This window comes from Neophocaena asiaeorientalis, unplaced genomic scaffold (genome assembly GCF_003031525.2).
Source record: "Neophocaena asiaeorientalis asiaeorientalis breed wild unplaced genomic scaffold, Neophocaena_asiaeorientalis_V1.1 scaffold18, whole genome shotgun sequence".
Taxonomy (NCBI): Eukaryota; Metazoa; Chordata; class Mammalia; order Artiodactyla; family Phocoenidae; genus Neophocaena; species Neophocaena asiaeorientalis.
Genome location: NW_020172444.1, coordinates 1,299,342 through 1,323,023, shown reverse-complemented (window position 1 = coordinate 1,323,023; position 23,682 = coordinate 1,299,342). Strand labels below are relative to the sequence as shown.

General features: G+C 39.6%; 1 protein-coding gene and 1 pseudogene across 6 annotated transcripts in view; both read right to left on the bottom strand.

Annotated features, from left to right (window-relative positions):
* LTBP1 (latent transforming growth factor beta binding protein 1) overlaps positions 1–23,682 on the bottom strand; it is a 417,473-nt gene that overhangs the window by 125,209 nt on the left and 268,582 nt on the right. For 2 of the 6 annotated variants that reach the window (XM_024732205.1, XM_024732225.1), the window contains 6 exons: positions 20,856–21,023; positions 17,869–17,937; positions 15,678–15,700; positions 10,924–11,023; positions 10,009–10,107; positions 1,089–1,214 (listed from right to left, as the gene is read on the bottom strand). In XM_024732205.1, coding sequence (XP_024587973.1) covers positions 1,089–1,214; positions 10,009–10,107; positions 10,924–11,023; positions 15,678–15,700; positions 17,869–17,937; positions 20,856–21,023 — 585 coding nt within the window. Of the gene's footprint in view, positions 1–1,088; positions 1,215–10,008; positions 10,108–10,923; positions 11,024–15,677; positions 15,701–17,868; positions 18,097–20,855; positions 21,024–23,682 lie in introns of all 6 variants that reach the window. The other 4 variants (XM_024732213.1, XM_024732220.1, XM_024732185.1 and 1 more) reach the window with 3 other exon arrangements.
* Positions 12,435–13,840, bottom strand: LOC112391095 (GA-binding protein alpha chain pseudogene; annotated as a pseudogene).

The following is a 23,682-nucleotide window of genomic DNA, read 5'->3' as shown; positions in this document are numbered from 1 at the left end:
AGGAGACACAATCAGTCTTCCTGAATACCTGAAGGGCTGTTACTGGGAAAAGGGAATACACATACGGTGTACTGCTTTGAAAGCTCAAGCTACAACCCTGACATAGGTGTTTCAAAGAGAAAGATTTCAGGTCACCACAAAAGGACCTGCCTGATAACTGGGGTCATGTCAGCACTGGAATTCACTGTGCAACTCCCAGGCCAGCTCAGCAGAGACAGTCAGAAATGTTGGGACAGGCACTCTTTCGCTGTGTACTTGGGTAAAGCGAGACTGAATCATCTCAACCGACTGCCCTTTTCAACTTTATGTGCTGGGGTTCTAAACATAATGCATCTAATGTGTACAGATTCAAGAGAAAGAGCCATGTTACGGAGCAGGTGGATGCTCCCCTCACACCTCACCCCGCATATATACGCAAAACAAAATGGCAAAAGTCACATCTGCGTAATGGCATTTAGCATATTAAAGTGGGTTTAACTAGGTATATGCCTTTGTTGCTCTATATCTGCCTTATAACTTTTAGTGCTGAATTTTCTTTTTCTAAAAAAAAAGATATTAAATTTAGTGTTAACACATTAAAATGACTTACTTAACACTATTACACCCCTTTTAGAGATTCATTTTTTTCCCCAAAGAAGCATATATGAGATCCCTACTTCATAAATTCATGAATAGTTTTGTGTCAGCATATACTGATTTTCAATATAGAAATCCCTTTTAAAAATCAAATTTTATGAACTTAGATGAACATAATTCTTTACTGCAGAATATATGAATTTGTTTTGCTAAATATGTTTGTAGATAGCTATTTCTAGAACTCTTAATTTTATATTCTTTACCTGAAAGGCTTTGGGAAGTTATTCCACCTTTATGTAATTGTATTACACTTGGTAAGGTAGGTAGCATTGAACCAAGTGGTAAGAGCCTCCTAGGAGTTTACTGAACCTCTTTTTGAGTACCCTTAGCTCAGGGATAAAATTTAAAAAAAGTTAAACACAATAACATTTTCCCCATAATAAAAAAAATGTTCTTTATGTGCAAATATCTGATATTTAATAATCTCATCTACCAAAAGTGTCTCTTCTTACCAACACATTTCCTCTGTTGCTCACTGAACTTGTAGCCATCATAGCATATACAGGTATACCTCACCGGTAGGTTAATGCAGTATCCTGCTCCACAGATATCAGGGTTCACAGTACATTCATTGATTTCTTTAAAAATAAAAAAATGTAGGGAAAAACAGATATAAACAAAGATTCCATTGCTACTTGCAAACCATTACTTGTGTTTCCTGATTACCTTATTGCCAGGTATGCAATTAGAAAACAAAATTTTATACTCTAAAATCAAGTATAAATTCATTTGATTACCGATGATCATCATTCCATAATTGATCAGTTAGTCCCAGCCAAGGTCATGAATAATTCTTAATGAAACAACTTCTAAGATGAACTGGAGAAGGTGGAAATTCAGAAAGAGGCCATGTTAAAACGTTATAGTCAATTGTGAATTTCCAAGATGGCCCATCAATGAGTTTCTATCCACTCCAGTTCATTTTGAATGATGGACCAATCACATGATTTCTCCTGATAAGAAATAGATGGTAACTTTCTATTTGTTAGCAGGCCAAATTCAAGTTCCAAAAACTATATTCAACCTCCTTCCAAATTTCTCATTAATTCTCCAGAAAGATTTACCACTTCTAATCAAAGCAGAACTTCTGGATGCAACTTACTCTTCATTTGCCAATTTCAACAGGAGCATATTTTATTTACACTAGTACAGAATCTTCTTCCAAATCTTCTCTGCTCAATTCCTCCCTCACTCTCCTCCTGATTCCTGCATGAGACTGGCTTCTTCTATGAAGCCTGAGAAGATGAGCCCCGAGTCCTCACTCCACCCACAGACAAGGCCGTGGTCAAGGCAAGGTGAGAGGAGCTCCCAGTGGGTGAAGGCCATCACGGCGTGTTTTATTACCAAGAGGACCTGAGGACTCAAAGGTGACCTGAGATGAATTACTCCAAGACAGTCTGTTGATTTCAATGATCTTTGTAAGAATGTATAATAGAATAGTGGGGGGCGGGGGGCACAGCTGGTGGTCAGAAGCCCAGCCTTGGAGGACAGTACAGGTACCAACCTCGCTGCCCTTTCTTAGCTCTGTAACAAAGAGCAAGTTACTTAAACAATCTAAGCCTCACTTTTCTGTCTGTGTAAATGAGAATTATCAGAGCACCAACTTCAGAGCGTGAAGTTCTAAAGAGTTAACCTAAATAATGCATGTAGCTCAATGCCTGGCACATTATATGTGCTCAATAAAAGTTAGCCATTATTGGGCTTCCCCGGTGGCGCAGTGGTTAAGAACCCGCCTGCCAATGCAGGGGACACAGGTTCGAGCCCTGGTCCGGGAAGATCCTACATGCCACAGAGTAACTAAGCCCGTGAGCCACAACTACGGAGCCCGCGTGCTGCAACTACTGAAGCCTGCACACCTAGATCCTTTGCTCCGCAACAAGAGAAGCCACCACAATGAGCACCCACGTCAACGAAGAGTAGCCCCCACTCACTGCAACTAGAGAAAGCCCGCGCGCAGCAACGAAGACCCAACGCAGCCAAAAACAAAAAAATAAATAAAAAAATTTTAAAGTTAGCCATTATTAACTGATTACTGTGGTTGTTCCTATTGAAGTCATTTAAGAATAGATAACAAAGAAACAGCACATTTATAATAACTACCTTGGGCTATTATCTCACTGTCATCACGTAGTAAACAACGCTTAAAACAGATGAGACCATGGATGAGCCCAAGTGGCCCAGTGGAGGAAGACGGGGCCTCAAGCATGACAAGCTAAATCACACCTTTGTTAGAGAAATCTATGGCTTGAAGGAAAAGAAAAACAGGCATGCTACTGTCACCGATAACCCACTGTGAATTCTGAAGAAAGATGTGAAAAACAGTGTTTTAACAAAAATTCCCTATGGAAATGACCTAAGTTGGGGTTGAGGTTGCTCTCCAAAACCCAAACCACATTCATTTTTCATCAAGTGTTATTCACTGTGCTGTGATTTTAAGACAACCGATGCAAGTCATTTGAAAAGTTGCTAGGGTTTATAAGGACGCATATGACTACAGAGCTGCAGTATTTTGCACCAAATCACTTGGATTATGAAAAAACCACACATTTACAAGTTACTTATACCTTTAGTGAGCCTATTTATGCTAATTCACTATCAGAAAAATAGATTGTTTATAGTCAGTATAATATCAAATTACAGAAAAAATAATCCAAAAGGCTAAAAAAACATGGGTGATTAACATGATTGCCTAGACTTAAGTGACTGATACTAACAACATAAGACAATGAATTATGATACATACGTAGCATAGATCATTATATAATCATTAACAGGATAGGATAATGCTTATTAAGAAAATATAGTTAGGTACAAATTATAATATAGGATATGATCTAAATTATTTTATACACAGAAAAGAAGACTGGAAGGAAATAAATCTTAAGTGTTACAATTATGGGGATTTGTATTGTCTATATTTTTCAAAATTTCTACAATGAACAGGTATAATTACTTCTATAATCAGAAAAGTCTTTCTTAAAAAATTATTATTCTTATGTGCCACAAAAATCTGAAGGTAGAAAAGGTAATCTTCTCCAGGTTCTACTCCTAGACCCTCAGGTAAGCACTCCCTTCTCTGTTTCTAAGAATTCTTTAGTAGAATAGTGTGAGAAGCACATCTTTAACCAGCTATTCTTAATGTAGGTAGATGCCTTCTTTGAAAATTATTGGTATTTAGATTTCTTGATTTTCTTTGTAATTATTTCCATTATGTTCTTATCTGCCATTTTCTTAAAACAGAAAAGACATACTGATCAGATTTGCAAAAAGAAAAATTAGAAGATGACTTAATATACTAGGAACAAGAATTCAGAATTAAAAGGCTGTACATCTGGGGTTTTCAGGAAAGGCTTGATCAGTACTCAATGCCCCACCCCCAGCCCCACACATACCAATTTGTTGATTACCAAATATTTATTTGTCCTTTCAGGTATAGCTTTAGGATGGATTTTTTTACATGTGTGGACAAAAGTCTTCAAAAATATGTGATGCTTAATTCAGATGAGATACATTCCTATACCAGTGTGCCAATATTTAGATCTTTTCTTCTTAAGTCAGATCTAAGATAGGAGAAATGGTTAAGAATTTTAATTCCTTAGTCTTAAGAAATGAATAATAATAGCCTTTCCTTCCAATCTAGTATCTTAAATGGAAGCTATAAGGTTGAAATAGTTATGAGGAAAGCTTGAGGATTTTTAGTTGATTACCTCAGATTAAGTATATAAAGATGCAGCTTGAGGGCTTCCCTGGTGGCGCAGTGGTTGAGAATCTGCCTGCTAATGCAGGGGACACGGGTTCGAGTCCTGGTCTGGGAGGATCCCACATGCCGCGGAGCAACTAGGCCCGTGAGCCACAACTACTGAGCCTGCGCGCCTGGAGCCTGTGCTCCGCAACAGGAGAGGCCGCAATAGTGAGAGGCCTGCGCACTGCGATGAAGAGTGGCCCCCGCTTGCCACAACTAGAGAAAGCCCTCGCACGAAGTAAAGATGCAGCTTGAAAATGTTGATCCCAGTTGGTACTAACGTATGTAAGAAAATGTTACTCTGACACCACTAGAGGGTACTAAGAGATACATCAAAGGAACGAAGGGACATTTACTAACGTATACTTGATTTCTACACTGTTTGCCCCATTTTTTTTTTAATATAGGAGTGATGAGTGTAACTTATCAGTTTGTCCTCAGAGATACCTTTTATCCATTTGCTAGGAGGATTCCACCCTTCTAAATTAAACAAAAAAAGAAAGCCATAACAACTTCGAAACACCTCTGCTTTCTCTTTACTACTCATCAAAAAATTTACCAGATTATAGTCAACAATACTGTATTATAAATTCCAGTGTTGCTAAGAGATTAAATCTTAACTGTTGTCAACACACAAAAAGGAAAAGTATGTGACATGATAAAGGTGTTAGCTAATGCTTTTGTAGTAATCATAGGGCAATATACGAATGTATCAAACCAACACACTGTATACCTTAAACTTATATAATGTTATGTCAACCACGTCTCAAAAAAAAAAAGAACCAAAAAAACTGATCAATACTATTTTTAAGGTAAAAAGTAAATTACTGCTACTCCTATTTTAAAACTTTAAAAATATGTCTCCCACCACCTCTTCCCATGCTTTCCCTCCTTGTCTGTTACGCTTTCATTCTTCTTCGTCTTCTTCTTTTTTTTTTTTTTGCGGTACGCGGGCCTCTCACTGCTGTGGCCTCTCCCGTTGTGGAGCACAGGCTCCAGACACGCAGGCTCAGCGGCCATGGCTCACGGGCGCAGCCGCTGCGCAGCATGTGGGATCCTCCCGGACCGGGGCACGAACCCGTGTCCCCTGCACCGGCAGGTGGACTCTCATCCACTGCACCGCCAGGGAAGCCCCGCTTTCATTCTTGATCACGTATAAGTTATACAGAAAGCCAAGTCCTGAGGGTATTGTCTTAAAACTGAAAAAAAGCTGCTGGCTTTCTCTGTGTTTTGTGGGGCACAGACATTATGCTTTACATTTTTCTAAGAGGTCACTCACACATGGGCTTGTGAGCCTCTTCCCATGGAAAGGATCAGTTCAGGTCAAAACATACATTTCTCTGTACATGCTGATAGCGTCAACACAAGCACTGGGAATATGGCAAAGCCTCGCACAGGAAGCACTAATTACTGGCCTCCCGGGCACTCTGCTTAATGATAATGCCTTCTCTTCTAAAGCATGTTTGGTTTCCCAGAGATCAAGAGACTGCTCCCACTGGACTCTTCCAGGTATCCTCCTTCATTACACCTATCACATTTCCCCGGGTTTGCAGGACCACCCTATGCTTTCCTACTACATGTGGCCCCTGAAACAGCTTCACCTGCACTGGGCCAAGGACCTTACTGTTTCTTTCCTGGGAGCCCGTCTAGAATTTGGAAGAAGAGCCATGACCAAAAGCCAGTGGAAAACCAAATGCTCTATTTATCCCGGCAAAAAGGCCAGTGGTGGATTTAAGAGTTTGGTGTCTTTATTTTTAAGAATTAAATGAAAAAGAGTTTTTGACAAAATATGAAAATGAGTATGCTGACCTATAGCTTTTTTTCTCATCATGTGATTACTCAAAATAAATAAATAAACAGACCTGGAAATATTAAAGCATGATGAGTTAACATGGAAAAAAGTTCACCTTCCATTAGCATACATAGTTTATTGAGGCTGTCATGATACTGGTAATATGCTTCAGGGACAAAGGTTTTTATAAAGTGGTCATTTCTGAGTTCTGGAAAAGATCCAATGAGCAAAATAGTTGTTATAATGTTTGGGCCATGATGATTACAAAGGTTTACACAAAGCAGTCATTGAAAGTCAAAGAATAATTTCTGGCTGGTCTGCAAGGGCCATGGAGAAAGTTTAGGAAGAGCTGGAGGAAGGCATCAAATGTCAACTCATGGAAAGGTTTACAGAAATGCCCTGGCTTCCTAACTGCCCCACAAAGAGCATAAACTGTCCCACAACAACTGAAGTAGATGTTTCCACTTTGTAAATACTCGCCAGAGAAATAAAGGTTTCATTTTCCAACCTATCCTTGAGCTATTAAGATACTATGCTAAATCAAGAATTTATATGCTGAAATGTATCATTTATTTGGAAACAGTATACCAATAATATTGCAAACCACCAACTGAGCTGCTGAGAGTGGAAAGTATCACACTTATTCCCTGCAAATATGTGGCTCACTTTATAATTATTGCAAGTCAAAGTGAGTCTGATGAAATCTGCAAAGGCTACTTCCAATCTCACCATCATAAAGATATCATCGTCGAGCAATGTGGAGCTTATTTTGTTTATTTTAGGCACCTACTTATTATTCTATTCCTTTCTTCAATGTATGGATGAAACTAAGAGTGACAAACATCTACCTCCTTTGTGTTCTAGGGGAAAACAAAACAAAACAAAACAAAACAAAAAAAACACTGCCTAATGTTACAGAAAGAAATGATCAGATTGCTCCTTCAATCTACATGTTTGGCTCTCTTATCAAAACCAATGGGAACATCTATATTTTGATTTCAATTAAATTTGATACAAAACAGTCCTCTTGTTCTAGTGTAGATTACAGATCATGTAGTATGGCTCCAAAAATTGCAAGCCATTTAAATTCAAAGACTATCTACAATGTTCTCCCCATGGATTGTTTTAGAAAGATTCTTTTACTATATGAAGTCAGAGCACCTACAAATGCTGCATGAAAATAAAATTTCAATGTCACTTGTTTCCTGGAAGGAAATATTTGTGCTTCAAACATGGGATAGCAGATGTTAGCCCTGTATCTCTGCCAAACTCAAATTAAGCTGTCTTCTAACAACTTCATATAGCACAGCTACTTTCATTTCTTTCAGTCAGCTCCGCAGTTCAGTTGAAGCTGAGTAACTGCTATTTATTATTCCTCACAGGCCTGCATTTAAATGATGAAACTACCTTTATCCAGCCAAACTTAACCTCTACAAAGCTAGTTTGCAAGAAGTCTGATGGTTGAAGTCAGCCATTGTTAAAAAGGCACAAAAGTATGTCTTCACATTGGAAAATGGAAACAGTACTTGAAAGAACTTTTGCACTGACAGACTGCAATTTTTCTTTTTAATGCTGATATAAACAATGAGAAGATCCTCCCTGACCAAGATGGTATATAACATGTTTGTATGCCTTGCACTGCATAGCAGAGTCTCTCATAGATGGGATTAATAAAGTGGGTAGACATACATGTGACTTCAGAACAGAGAATAACAATTTTAGCCACAGCCATTAAAAAAAAAATCACTAGCATTTCACCATATCACTAGAAATATTTAGAATAGCTAACATTTCTATAACACTTTACTCGGCATTTATAGTAAAACCAAAGAGCAGTTGCCCTGCATTCACGTGGGAAGACCATGGCTCTGGGTGCAGCTGCACCTTGAGGGTATCCCTGAAGTAGGTGAAAACACACTGCTGGGTCCATGATGCGACTCTGCACTACTTAGTCAACTGCATTTCACCTTGGGGCAGGCGTGCTTTTTAAAAACACTTTCTAGTCTGCTGTATCAGTTCAAGTATCTAAGAGAAATTACATCCACAATTTTGAGAAAATGGGTAAAAGTTTTTGGTTTTTTAAAACATATAAAAGCTGTATGTATTTAAGGTGTGCAACTTGATATTTTAATATATATACATTGTGAAATGATCACCACAGTCCCATTAATTAACACATCTAGCCAAGCACATGTCTATTGGAAATGATGCATGTCATGTTTCTGAAGAGGTGAAATTCTAAGGGAGGCTGCAAACTCCTCTATTAGCTTCTCCTGCCAACCGCATTGCCAGCCTCATCCTGCAATGACATCAGGAACTTAAGCTGCTGTGATACATCTTAGTGATATTTTCTCTGATTATAATACTATATTTCCACACAAGAATATGTGGAATACACAAAAAATTCTAAAATGAAACAACACCCGAACGTCTCAGACCCCACTACAAAAAATAATCACTGCTAATACCTGGTGTATTTTCTTCTAGCATTTTCTCAATGTACATATGTCTTTTTTTATATTTATATTCAATCATATATTTATATTCTCCTTCAGATTCTTTTCCATTATAGGTTATTACAAGATATTGAATATAGATCCCTGTGCTATACAGTAAATCCTTGTGTTTCTTTGTTTTTAAATTTTTATTGGAGTATAGCTGCTCTACAATGTTGTGTTAGTTTCTACTGTACAGCAAAGTGAATCAGCTATACATATTTGGTTTAATACACTGTATCCTTCATTTTTATATACTTCATCTTGTATTTAACAATATCTTGTGACCATTTTCTGAGAGATTTTAATAAAAATTCTTCAAAAATACTGTAATATTTGATGGTAGCATACTGTTTCAATGTAGACATAATTATCTATTTCCCTATAGTTAAATACTTAGGTTTTTTTTTCTATTTCTCTATTATACATGGTGCTGTGGTAAGCGTCCATTTATATAAACCATAACAACAGTTTGCAGGGACGTTATTTCCTTATACTAGTTATTTTAATATGGGATACTGACTTAAAAGTCTTGAAGATTTTTTAAAGTTCTTGATACATATTGCCAGTTTGTGCTTTCCAGAAAAGCTGAACTAGTTTACATTCCTTTCAGCTATGTGTGAGAGCCTCAATTTCACTCTAGTAAAAATTAAATACTAATTTGTTAAGAATAAAGAATTCTCATTTTAATTTGCATTTCTTTGACTACTTGTAAAGTTGAAATTTCCTATTACATATGTGTTTCTTGGTATGTTATCTATGAATTACCTGATTACATTATTTCCATTTTTCTATCAGCATTTTTATTGCTGATGTATAAGACCTCACTATACATTAAGGATATTAACTTTTAGGCGGTTGGTTACAAATTATGATAAATCTTTATAATTTGTCACTAATGATTAAAATAATATATGTTTACTATAAAGAATTTTAAAATATATAAAAATATATTGGAGAGCATAAATGTTATCCATGATCCTAACAACTGGGGATGGTTAAACACTGTGATGAACTTTTTCTGTTTGTAAACATTTAAAAAATAAAATTGGAACCACTGTGTTCTATATTTCTTAATATTTTGCCATAAGCATCTCCTTACAACATTAAATACTTTTAAAACATTTATAGCTATGTGATATTCCACTGCATATGTACCATAACTTGTTTAAACATATTCCTCCTTTAAACAGTATTTAGATTATTTCCAAATATTTGCTCTTATGACTAACTCTGCCATGAGCAATCTTGTGATAATGTGATACAGCTTTGACACTACATTTAAAATGAAGTTCATACCCATGTCTCCTCCACAGGCTCTGTGACATCAATACTGCACCTACCTGTTACTTGAGTAGGTGCAATGACTTGGCTGGCGCTTGATGTTGAAGCTTCAGGAGCTACTTCCACAGGCACAGGAGGTGATGTTTTTTCAATCACTACTACACGAGGAAGGAGGGAATAAAATGAAAATTAAAGGCTGTTATGTGCATTGAGATCCCATTTCAAAATGCAAGCATAATTTAATCTAACAACATACCACAGTAATTCTTGGATATAGGAACAGCTATGGGTCCCTAAAGCTCATGGTATTAGCCTGTAGCACTGGTTTCAACATTTAGCAAGAAAATCTGAGAGCAATTTGGAAGCCAAGAAAAATGACCCTTCATCACATGATGAACCTCAATAATGTTCTAATAATATATACTACTCCTGACCACAGAAAATAGTGAAAAAATTTTATCATTATAATACTAATAATATAGTAGTCTCCCCTTATCTGAGGGGGATATGTTCCAAGACCTCCCCAGTGGATGTCTGAAACCGCAGATAGTATCAAACCCTACATATACTATGTTTTTTCCTATACTAATGGGCAGGAAGCATATAGAGCATGGATACTGGACAAAGGGATGATTCACGTCCCAGGCAGGATGGAGCAGCACGCCGCGAGATTTCACCATGCTACTCAGAACAATGCACAATTTAAAATGTATGAATTGTTTACTTCTGGAATTTTCCATTTAATATTTTTGGGCTGCAGCTGACCGCAGAAAGTGAAACCACGGATAAAGAAGGATTGACTGTACCATACTTACGCTAACATTATATGAGTATATTAATATACATAAGTGTACTTCACATTTCACTTAGGAACTCTCCTGATTAAAACTTTAAAACCAAAGACACAAAAAAATCCTCATCTTACTCTTTTATTCAGAGTACTCTTACAAACAGCACAAATCAACACAGGCTACCTGGAAACTGTGGATGCAGGTGAATAGTGGAAATGCCTGGAGAGAGCTGGGGCTGACTAGGCTCAAGTTTGGTTTTCTCTTGATCCAATGAAGGTATTTCCTAGATGGTTGTATTAAAAAGAAAAAAAGAAGAAAACAGAAAGTAGGAATTTTTAGTTTCACATATTACTATTTTTATAAATTTTACTCTTAGAAAGGCAACAGATATCACAGGTACACAAAAACTTTGGCAATTGCTTGAAATTTAAAAAAATGAACCATTGCTGTGCTGCTACTATACTAAGCCCTTGAGTTTTCCCAGCAGTGCTGATATGTGCACACACCCTCACCCATTTCCCGGGGGGCCCAAAGCAAAAGGTCTCTTCAGATATTTTAAACGAATGCCTTGGCTCAGGGGCCCACATTTGGTCTGGAACAAGGCAAAACTGACCCCAGAGGAGAACTCCACCATCACCTCATTCATGTGTGGCTTCTGCCCAAATAAAATGACCAGTCACACTTTGCAGATTAAGTAATGGATACAGGTGTGCCATAACAAAGAACACAATACATTAAAATACAGTAAGCCGGTCAGTCATTACAGTAACTTTACAGCTCCACCTCTCAGAATACTGGTAGTCAAACAGCAACAGAAAAATAGGGACCTGGAGGAACACCTCACACATCCTGTTGACCACTCCTGTCCTCTGGGCCAGAAGCAAAGAAACAGACTGGCACCCAGGGCTCAGTTTTCCAGTTACAGCTCCTTAGGGCTCCTGCAGACTGAACAATCGGGCTAGGTAAGGATCTGAGACCTCACTCACACCACTGTGGGCCCAGAGCGCTCACATCACCACTCCTGGTTAAAGCACTCCTTGCTTTAATCACTGTCATCTTCCAGAAAGCTCACTCCCCTGGCCTCTGTTTCCCTTTTACCTTATCACCTTTTCCGTTTTTGATAAAATAGATATCCTGCCTGAGTATGTCATCAAAGACCCAATTGTGTAGGCATGAGTGCTTATATGGTTAACTCCATTTAGATATTCCACAAATTCCTCAAACCCATCCCTTCCCCAAAGCATCCAGGTTCTGATTCCACCTTCTTCATTTCTATTAACGCCACAGTCATTAACCTGTCCAGGTTTAAAGTCACTTTTTAGTACCCCCTCTTTCATTCCTCATTCCAAGCCCTGCTCATTTCCACTATTCCTTATATTTGTTCATCTTTTTCCACATCCATAGCCCCCATTACCCTCGTGTGCACTCACTCTCTCATTCTCAGTTTCCTGTGGTCATCTAATCGACCTCTCAAGCTTCCTCTTTCTCCCCATCTCAGTTAAGCCTGCTGTGATGCGTCTTCTAGAAACATTGAGCACTTATTACTTTTTCCCACATTTCCCCCTTTTTTTCCACAGGAGTATGAAATACATATAAAAAAATCATACATCTGATTGTACAGTCTAGAAATAAAAGAAGATTCAAATTCAGTAATAAAGGTAAGAGCAATACTTGCTCTAACATTGAAGAAAGACCTTGGACTCCCAAAAGGTCCTGGGCTCAATTATCCTTTTCTGTTTGCAGAGACGCAGTAGCCAGGGCTACTGCTGTGACTGGCTGGGCAATTCCGTGGAGTTGCATCTTTGCAAGTTTCTTCTGTTCACATTCTGTGACCAAACGGTTCAACTCTGCTGCACTGTATCCAGTAAGAGTCTTCAGGTCACAGACAAACTTGTACACGAATCCCTTGCCTTGAACTTTACAAATCATGTCCCCATCATAATACCTTAATGCACGACTAAGTTTCTCATAGTTCATTGTAGGTTTATTTTTACGTTGTCCCCATTTTTCTGCAACCAGTTCGGGCTGATTTAGCTTAAATTCTCCTTCATCACCAACCCAAGAAATGTAGTCTCGAGCATCCTTGTCAGTAAGAAGTTCTAGCAAAAACTGCCACAGTTGGATTTGGCCGTCGCTTCCTGTTCTGTTCCCAGGTGAACTTCTATCTTCTCCTGAAATCCTTGGAGCTCTTTGTACTTTAGCTGCCTTTGCACTACTATTTATAGCTTAAACGGCTGTTGGTGTAGCAGACTGCACTGATGCTGGAATAATTTGCACAGGTTGATCAACTGTAGCTATCTCATTCATCTGTTGTTCTTGGCTTGCCAATACATATTTTCGAAGAAGTTCCAGATGACTCCAGAGAATTTCTTCCCGAAGAACCCGCTGAAAAAAATCTTCTTGGTTGAGACGAGAGTTCTCTTCTAGAAATGTTCAGCGTAGTGAGGTCTATATCGGTCATGCTGAATTCCTTCATTACCCAAACCCCCCAATGCAGGACTTGGTCTATGCACCACTGTATGGGATCACAGGGTACCCCAAGACGTTCTTGCTTCTTCCTATAACCTTCCAGAGCAGCAGCCCATCTCTTCACTTGTTCTGAGGTTTCATCTGAAATGGTTGTAATATGTTTTGTGCCATTGAGAGTTATCACTTGAGTTTCCTCAACAAGATGTGCTTCTGCTTCGGCACGGTGAGCATCTGGATCAATAACTACTTCAACTGTTTCTGCAGGTTTAACAATTTCCAGGATGTTTAGCTTTGGTTCAATTCCTTGGTAAGAAATTACCTGTACACTAAGCTGTACAGGTCCATCTGTCTTTACTCCTTGGTCAAATAAACTTTGTCCTGGATCCAGCTGGATATCCTGCAGGCAAATTTCACGAGCATCCAAAGAACACTGCAGTCTTGGTTCTAGTAGTTTCTTTAAATTGCCTATTGGCTCATTGATGTCTATGGCCTGGCTTACACATTCAGCTGGAGTGTAGGTTTGTTCAACAATGCTTTCTTCTGTGCACTCTGGTTTCTCTGTTCCATCAATCTCAATTTCTATCAGCTCCTCTGCTTCTCTTTTCGTCATGACTGAAGTATTTCAAAAGCTGACCCCTCCACTTCCTCCTCCTGCTTGGCTTCTGTCTCACCTAGAGCTGTCCGGTCGCCGACTGTCTCCGAGACGCTTCCTGTCCGGTGAGTCTCCCCCTCTTCTTAAGAATACAGACTAGCTTTTCTATTATCTATTAAAAGGTGATCCCAGTCAGTCTCAACTGCAGCCCACCCCCTGCAGCCCATGGTCAATGCTAGCAAGGAGCAGACCATGACCAGACGTGAGTCTACTCCCGCAGCTTACAGACAGAATTCCACACCTGCCCCTCGACTCCCCGCCCCCAGCAGCATGGGGCGGCCGACTTCCTACTTCCTAACCAATGTCACTTCTCCACTTGACAAGTACGGTCCAGTTGAGGAGGAGGGTATTTCCTCACCAACTGCAACTGCAGTTTGGTGTTCCAAGCCTTCCAAAGCAGCGTCCCCCCCCACCAAGTTCTCTTTCTAATGGAGTCTCCCCTGCTCCCCTAACTGACCTCTTGCTGTCCCCTCCCTCCACTGCACCTATGCGCACGTAATTTCCCATCTAGGGACCACCCTGCTTTCTCTTCATCAATGTTTAATATCGTGAGACCTCTGCAAAAAGTCAAGACCGCAAAGCCTATGGCTTCATTTTCCCCACTGCCTCCTCTCCATATAAACTGCAGGAAAAGTACACAAGCAAATTCTCAGGCCCTCTTTCAGATCCTTTATGAGAGTTACCATAAACTCAATAATAAACAGAGGAGAACAAAATCAGATACGATGAGGTTGTCAGGGAGCTGGCTGGCCCACTCATGGGCTAAAGGATTCCTCCCACTCACCACCCAGAACGAAATTCAAAATCAACAAAATTGCAAACTACTGTACATCACTGATCTTTGGAAATGCTACCCCAGAGCTGCAAATATGTATGTAAAATATGCATATCTGTTGTACTTCTTTTGGGGTCAATATAATGTAACATTTTTCCTTATTGGATGCTATCAGTCTAAAATCGTTCCTTTTTTCTGGATTCTTTCAGCACTTTTAACACTTATGTTATTCTATCCCCCTATTTATAAGCTAAAGAGTTAAAAAACTACTTATAATAATTCACATATGTATATGACCCATCTAAATCCTAATAATTACTGCATTCTTGCCAACTGAATGAACACTACACAAATGTATAAACATTTAATAATTACCTAGTTTTCATGTTACCAATAAAGAAATATTCAGAAATATTCAATATTACATAAATAGGACAGAGCTCCAGCAAATGCCAGTATTTTCTACTGATAAATCTCACAATTCATAGCCTTTTTCTGGTGCCAAAAAAAGATTAAAATTTCTCTAAAAGTTTAAAGAAGCAATATCCCAGCATTTGATTATAAATTTCAAGGGTAAGCTCTGCTCCTACTCCAATTTAACTCAAACATGCACGTCAAATATTAGCTGAACTAAGAAGTACATCACTCAGTATATATATGCACTCTGAGACTACACAGTTACATAAACATGTCAGAACCTTTCTTTCCATAGATGGTCCAGGCCATGAACTGACTCCTTGAATTTCATTTAAGCCCCTGATTCCCATCAGTCCTATCGTTTTTTTCTCCCTAGATTTAAGTTCCATGAGAACAAGGAGTTTTGTCTGATTTGTTCTCTACTGTTTTCCTAACATTCAGAGTAGTGCCAATTATACAGTAGGTGCTCAATAAATATTTACTGAATGAATGCTATATTTCCTTAAACCAAATAATACATAATAGACATGTTACTGTATTTAAGTCTTAAAAAATCACACATAATCTAGAAGAAAGTCATTTTGAAGGTAACAAAAGACGATTTGCAAACAATGAATAAATTACCTTCTCAGGAGGTACAGTTGCCACTAAAATCAAAAAAGAAAGAAGGACATTAGTACAATTTAAGACAGTCCACTACATAATATTTCATTTTCTAAAAAGCAACAAAAGTTCAGTATGTCTCCAACAGGATTAAGAATCAAACTAAATCAAATGCAGAATTATGGTCATCTACCATTTTGGAGAATTTTACACGACTGACAGGGGAAAAGTATCTGTGCTATGTCATTCCTCAATTACAGGAGATCAGGTAGCAGATGTGATGAAGTTCTTTCGAACTCACTTGCTAACTAAAAAAGTTAAAGGAGGCAACACTTCCTGGTACATTGTTTCATGCCTAATCTCAATTTTGTAGAACTTCCCACACCTTGGAAAACAAACATATTCATTATACTTATCCTTAACATAATAAATAATGTTTCAAATGCTTTCTGATGCCACTGTTGTTAAAAGAGAACGCCCTATTTCAATAAGACACCAAAGAAAGGGTGCTGCATTCTTAGTGCGTAGTGATCTTTAATGAAGCCCTGTGAGCATTTTCAGGAAGATATGCTAACAAGATCATGAAAAAAATCACAAGCCAGCAAGATCCAATGAGAGATTAGCATCAGTATGTTGAACAAATCACAGGTTACACCATCATCGACATTATTATAGGATGGTGGCAGGAGTGATTATGCCTTTCTATTTTGAAACACTTTTCAAAAATCAGTATGTAGAATTAGTCCTTAAGCCTTAGATCAATAATCACAGGGATTTTTCTCATGAGTCAACGTCTCTATAAACATTAGTATAAAAGGTAGATGCATTAACTTGTAAAACCAATCAGGGCACCAGATTGTTACCACTGCTGCGATGTTCTTGTGGTTAAAAAAAGTCAACTAACCTTCTATCCTGTCTAACCCACCACCAAGAAACTCTTGAGGCAGAATCTGGACCACAGCCCATTTCCTCCCGCCTGTGCCAAGACGGAGAAGGTGCAAACATCTGGCCAAGTGCACAGGAGCAAACTGGCCAGCACTGTCAATTCTAGGTGAGGTCCTACCTCGTCTGCCTAACCAAGGAGAAATGCAGCAAGTGAGAGAGGGGAACAAAATAGGCTAGAACACACAGAGGTTCAGAGTCCTGAAAAGAGACCTCTCTTCCTTGCCAAGCTCCCAGCGCCTCACTAACCTGGGCACGTTCTCCCCTCACAAAACCCATAAATGGACACCCTGAATTCTGACCTAAGAATCAAGTGTGAAAGGCCAACAGGAGCTTTATTAAAGCCAATCCCTATTCCACACAAAGCTAAGATTTTTGTTCCTCCCATCTGGGGTGAGCACTTTTGTGGTGACAAAGGTATTCAAAGTATTGGACATGTTGGTTTCTATGGAGAGACGGAGATAGATAAGCCCTCTTTCCGAACCAGAGAGTCAAAGCCCCTTGTCTCCAGTCTCCCTCTGGAGTAGCCGGCCTTAACCACTTCCTCGGAAAAATGTGCTCTTCGGTCATATCACATACTCTTTGTATGACATCTGCAAGTCAGTTGCTCTAAGTCTTGGTTTCTCAAAATGTAAATTAAAAGACTTCACTAGGTGATCTCCAAGATCTCTTTCATTGATCCTGTCTTTCTTCACTTTGCTTCCCCTTATCCCTGACTGCCTGTGAGACTCTGTTTCATGGACGCTCAGTTGACACTTTAACTTTTTAAAGTCTATGGATTCCAATTTTTAAAGTAAATACGTATTTATTAAATGGCCCTGTAGACACAGAAATGAATTCAGGCTACTCCCTGAAAAATGTGAATCACTCTCCAGGAATAAACACCGAGCAAAAGTAGCTCCCAAACACAAGACAATGTCCTGAGACGACCGTGGAATACTGCCACCTGCTAGGTACATACTACTCCGCAGCAGTGGTTCTCAATCAGGGGTAATTCTGCCCTCAGGGGACACTTAGTGATACTGGGACACCTTTTTGGTTGTAGCAACTGGGAGGGGGAGGGTGCCACTGGCTTCTAGGGGTTAGAGGCCAAGGATGTTGCTAAACATACTACAATGCACAGAGCAGCCCCTCACATCAAAGAACTCTCCACCCCAAATTGTCAATAGTGCCGAGGCTGAAAACCCCTGTTCTAGAGGTTATAAGCAGGGAAACCAAAGCAAAGACCCACAGACAGATGGCTAGGTCCGCGATCCATTTCCACTCTCACCTTCTGGCTCTGCCGCTCCTGGCCCCTGTTCCCGGGAGAAGGTCAGGGCCTCCACTGGCTCTTCCTTGGCTGGGAGAGGTGGAGGATGAGTACTTTTAGCAACAGGTTGAGTGTTCTTTGGCTTGACAAATACAGGTCCTTTACCTACATGGTGATGGATTGGCCTGCGTCTATGAACGCCAGATACCGTATAACCCATTCCACCAGGACAGATTTCCTTAAAAGCAGCTAGATTTGGGATGGGAAAATATTCCTTTTAAAAATCTAAAAGTGCAAACTTATACAGAGGAAAACAGCATGATGAATATCTCTTAATAAATCATCACTAATATAGTTACATTTAAAAACTTCAAAAACAGATGCAAAATGCTTGAATTTCTGTCAGACTTGCATATTTACAGAAAAAACCCAACCCTTTCTTTGACTAAACATTTCTCCATCTGTTAATTCCTTATCCTACCCAATCAGAATTTTATATATATATATAGCATATATAGCATATAGAGAGCACATATTTTATATATATTAACATATGTCAGCTACAAATTAGGAGATAGCATACATATCATATTTTCTATTTAATATTCTATATCATATCATGTATTACACACATAAAATATATGTAATACATTAGATTTTTAGGTACAGAACATACTATATATATTATATATATCTCAGGGGGAGTGTAATATCAGCAAAAATCAGACTGTTCCCTCTTGCTTTGGTCTAATTTCACTAGTTATTAACCAGGAACTCAGTAACATCTAAGTTAAATGACTAGCAAGAAGATTGAAAAAGAAAAAGAAATCACTATTGAGGGAAATGAGGTGCTGAAATCATCCTAATTTGTTTCCAGTTGAAGAAACCAAAGGACTCAGCCAGGATGGAGGTTATCAGCTGATATGGGGAGGCTGGTTAAGAAGGATTGAAACAGGGCAAGTGGCTTTGAAGAGAGATTCTCAGGATGGTGAAAAGGAATCCAGCGAAATACACATGCTAAAGAGATGACAGGTAGAAATAAAGGAAAAAAGGACACGCCAAGTTAGAATGTAGGTATTTTCAAGGAGAGGGATGACAAGTGAGCAAAAGCCTGACCATGACCAACTGGTCGAATTATCCTGAGGGCTAGGAAATATTCTATGCACTGGAACTGCTATTCCCGCCAGGAAGGTGGTTTTGTATGCTTTAAAAAAAAAAAAAAAAAAAAAAAGGTTGACTGGGGACCTGTGATTTGCTAGCCTCCATCGCATAATCGCCAGGAATGAGTCAAGGGGAAAGACAAGAGAGGCAAGGCAGTGTGTGGCCCGAGGAGGAACGATCCACCTAAACCCTTTGGTGTCAGCGCTGGAGGCAAGTTACCAAATGCAGACACCAAGGAGCTCATGGTCCACGTTTTTATTTCTACTTTTAAAACTGAAAGTAAAATAAGTCACTTTTCATTTCCACTGAACAAGAGATCTCCTCTTGATGTTCTGGACCTAAAATTAGCTCTCGGTAAAAATAAAACCCCCAAATACTCCTTAAAACATGCTAAAATTTGTTTTTCTAAGGATCACACATTAAATGGCAGAACCTCATTTTTATGTTTAACTATGAAATACAATTTTCATGTGGAAGAATAGATGTTTCTAGCAAAAATGCTTTTCTATCAAATATTTGAAGCATAAATGAACTAAACATTACTCTTATGAAAATCACCATACATCCAAAAACTGGTTAAGTGCCAAAATTTTATCTTTATATTATTTTCAAACTTAGTTACTGCACTTTATGGAAAAGTCTTCTGCTGTTACATTCACCGTCATGATTTATGCTTCATGTAAGGGTTACAAAAGCTATCAAAATTGAACTTAAAGTGGGCCTGTGAATTATCAAGATCATGAATTTAACTGATTATTACTTTTTAATACTGAGAGGATCAGATCCCACAGGAGGATACTAGGGCCTTCTGGAGATGTGCCAAGTTACCCAGTAAACCAAACTACCATCAACATTATACCGTCTCTGCTTTACCAGTTCTTTCTGATCCTAGCCATCAACAAACATGGCTCACGATAGTTAAATTTATATTTAAAACTTGTCTGCAACAGTGCAAGTTATAGGCTTAAGACATTAAATGGCCCTGTGGGAGTTAATACACTTCCCTATGTGGGAAGCACCTTATGGAACAAGAAACTGAGTAGACTTTTTTTAGGCCTACCCCATGCCAGTGAAATTGGGGCCACTCCTTTTTTGATAATATCAGGCCCAGTATTTGCAGGCATATTTCTTTCTCTTCTCTTTAACTCTACTTGACCCTGCTTGAGAAGTTGGTGACTCCCTGGTATAAGCAAGGCACTTAGATAAATTTAGACTTTCAGGGCATTAGGCCATTATGTACTCAACTGAAGGATAAAGAATCATCACTTCTTAATATTCAGCCCCCACCCAGAAGTTCATGGGAGCTTTGGCAGGATCTGCCCTTGAGTTATTAATCTTCATAGCATAAATTCAATCAATTATATTCATAGTGAATATAATTTTCTCCATTTCCAACTGGAGAAATCAAGCACAATGTTCTTAACAGGACCTCAGAGGCACCTGTTCAATACATGAGTGAAAGAGTTAACCTGCACCAGGTCTAGTCGCTGTGCAGGCGGTGAGCAATCATCAGGAAAGTGCAAGTCCAACAGGGCCTTCTGGTCTCTCCACACTTTCAAACAACAGACTTAGGGCCCTAGAAGCTAGGGATAAAACGCAATGGCTTTTCTTAACATCCAAAAGGAAGTCTAATGTTACATACAAATGGGAAAAGCTCTTTGCATGTCATTTTTCCCACTGATTCAACCTCGTATGGTCATGGTTTTTTATAAAAGGGATAAAAACACATCGCATTATTAATAACTAATTTTAAAGTCAGAAACCACAAATAACCCAAGCTGCCCAAATCATCCTGTGTGCTTGTGTGGCTGGGAATGAATGTGAGCGCACAGCAGGGCATGTCTTACCTGTGCCTGGAAGGGGACATTTCTCACAGTGTGGGCCCCAGGCCTTGCCCACACTACAACAGCAGAGCTGCTTGGTGAGATGAACAGACAGGGGGTGCATACACTGCCTTCCGGAACTGACAAGTCGGTAACAGGGCCCTTTCTCCTCAGAGATCACAGGGGTATCCGCTGAAGCAGAGAGATAAGGCCTGACGTCACCCAAGAAACGACAAAAACCAGTTCGACATTTCACATAATAGTAAAATGAACCTAAAAGTTTGGATTAGAAATCATACTTCAGAATAAATCTGTCTAGATGTAGGGCATTACCCTGCTTGATTTAGGGTCAGTTGACCAAATGAGTTTGCGAGTCAGGACATCAAACGTCTCTGTCTCTGTCTGGTCCCTTCTTCCATTTTAGTGAGTGTTGAAAATCAACTATGTGTGCGTGAGTGAGAACAAATAATTTCAACCAAAATAAACCTGCCCAAATAAACCTAACTATAAAACCTAATTGTCACAATCACTACCTCATTTGTTGTCCTGTATTTAGCCATAAGAGAGGTAGTTCTAGGGCAGAATTTGGTAAATAGCCAGGTATCATGGAAAATCAGGAACTGAACATAGTAGATACTACAAATCAGCAATCACTCTTCTTGCTTGGAGGACCGTGAGAGCCTGCAGGGCCCTGTCTGGTCTCATCCTAGGCTAGCGACCAGCAAATGGGAGGCAGAGGACAGCTTCTGACTGGAAATGCCACACAAGGCCCCCGGTCCAGCCAGACAGCACACCAGAGAAGGAACAGATGACATCCTCAACCCCTCAGGAAACATCGCAAAAGCACATCCGCCCACAGTCATCCAATACCTAAGTCCTCATTCTGATTCTTCTTCTATAAATTTAGTAGATGAGACTTCATTAATCTAACAGCTACTGGGCACATAGGGCAATTATGAGAATAAGAAAGACACGTCCCTGCCTTCACAAAGATCATTTTCTAGAGTAAATGTGCATGGAGAATGTTCTACAGAGCCAGTTCCAGGCCAAGTCCACACTGCTGAATAGACCAAGCTTGATGGTCACCTCTCTGTTCATTCCCCATGTCAACAAAAGCTCTTCTCTACTGCATCACTGTCCAAATGAGCTTTTCCCGATTTGCCTTTCCCTTACCCAATTCCTCTAGCACCTGGCACTTCCAAATCACCTTCCTTTCCCGCTCAGAGCTAAATTTGCATTCTCACAAAACGACTGACATCTCTGCTACAAGAAACAACCTGATTCAATGAAAGCACTACAGCACAGTGAAGAGAGCAAGGGTTTTTAGGTCCAGACAGACCTGGGCTCACATAGTGTGTCCACCACTTGCCAGCAATATAACCTAGGGAAGTCACCTTGACTGGCTGCAATGGTTTATGTGTCAACTTGACTGGGCCACGGAACCTAGATAGCTGGTCAAAGACAGGTCTGAAGGTTGATGTGAAGGTATTTTTCACATGAGATTAACATTTAAATTAGTAGATTTTGAGTCAAGCAGATGACTCTCCAGGATGTGGGTGCGCCGTATCCAAGCAGTTGAAGGCCTTAGGAGAAAAAGAGACTAATCTCCCCAGAGGAGGAAGGAATTTTGCCAGCAGACAGCCTTCAGACTCTGGCTGCAACATTAGCTGTTCCCAGGACCTCCAGGCTGCCAGCCTACCCTGCAGATTGGGGCTTGCCAACCTCCACATTCATGTGAGCCAATTCCCTAAAAATCCCTTCTCATCCACCCACGCTATTGGCTCCATTTCTCTGGAGAGAATGCTAACTCATACACTGGCTGAGCCTCAGTAACTCCCTCACTTATAGGTGACAAGCTCAATGTATAGACTCAAAATATCATATGCTAAACGTCTGGTTCAGAGTAGACACAAAATACACGTCAGCCTGCCTTATTAATAAAAGCAGGTATCTCCATCCTCTCAGGGGCATTTGTACACGACTTGATCACTGCTGTAGCGGTAGAATTTCAACAAAGTGAAAACAGTCGAAAAAAGGATATGGGTGAATTGGAGGGTGGAGCAGAGGATTGAGGGGAGCAGAGGAGACCTCCCTAAGGCTTCAAAACTTAGTTCCTCTAATAAGGCCAGGTTTGCCCAAGACTACTAAAAATGTGGTAAAAGGGAGAAGTTTGAGTCTTTTCCTCTCCCTCCTGCTACTCACTTTCTGGAGTCTGTGCAAGTCGGCTGTGAAAGATTAAAGGTCACAGAAGAAAAGCGAAAGAAATAAAGGAAATTTATGAGTATGGTTACTGCCCCCAAAAGGATACGTTTCTGGAATGACTGACCATCAATTATATAGCATATGGGTGTGTGTCCGTCTCTCTATATAGTTGTATAATCTTAAGAACATATACATAGTTCTAGGATAATCAGCTCACCAAGGATTTTGCTCCAAAATTTCTTCTCCAACCAAAGTGTTTGGAATTCACAACACATATTTCCATAGAAACGACGTCAGGTCAACTCACAAGAGCCTATTTTACACGTGGTGGGGATTAATTATAACACTAATCGCATTAAGGTTAGTTCTAGATCCCAAGAACAAGGGCCATTTAAAGCAGGGCAGAGTTTCCCCAAACCCTGGACATTGGCAGACGGTGACACTGGCCCCTTGTGCTGACTTGTCCACACTCGCTCCCTGGTATCCACTTCGCCCTCATATCCAGGGTAGTGATACCACCTTAGGCACCATCCCTGTTACACTTACTCTGCTCCTCTATCCAAGGACTCTACTTTAGGGTAACATATCAGGCCTACCGCCCAGATTAACCCCAAACTCCAAATCAGCAATTCAGTTTTTAAGGGATTAG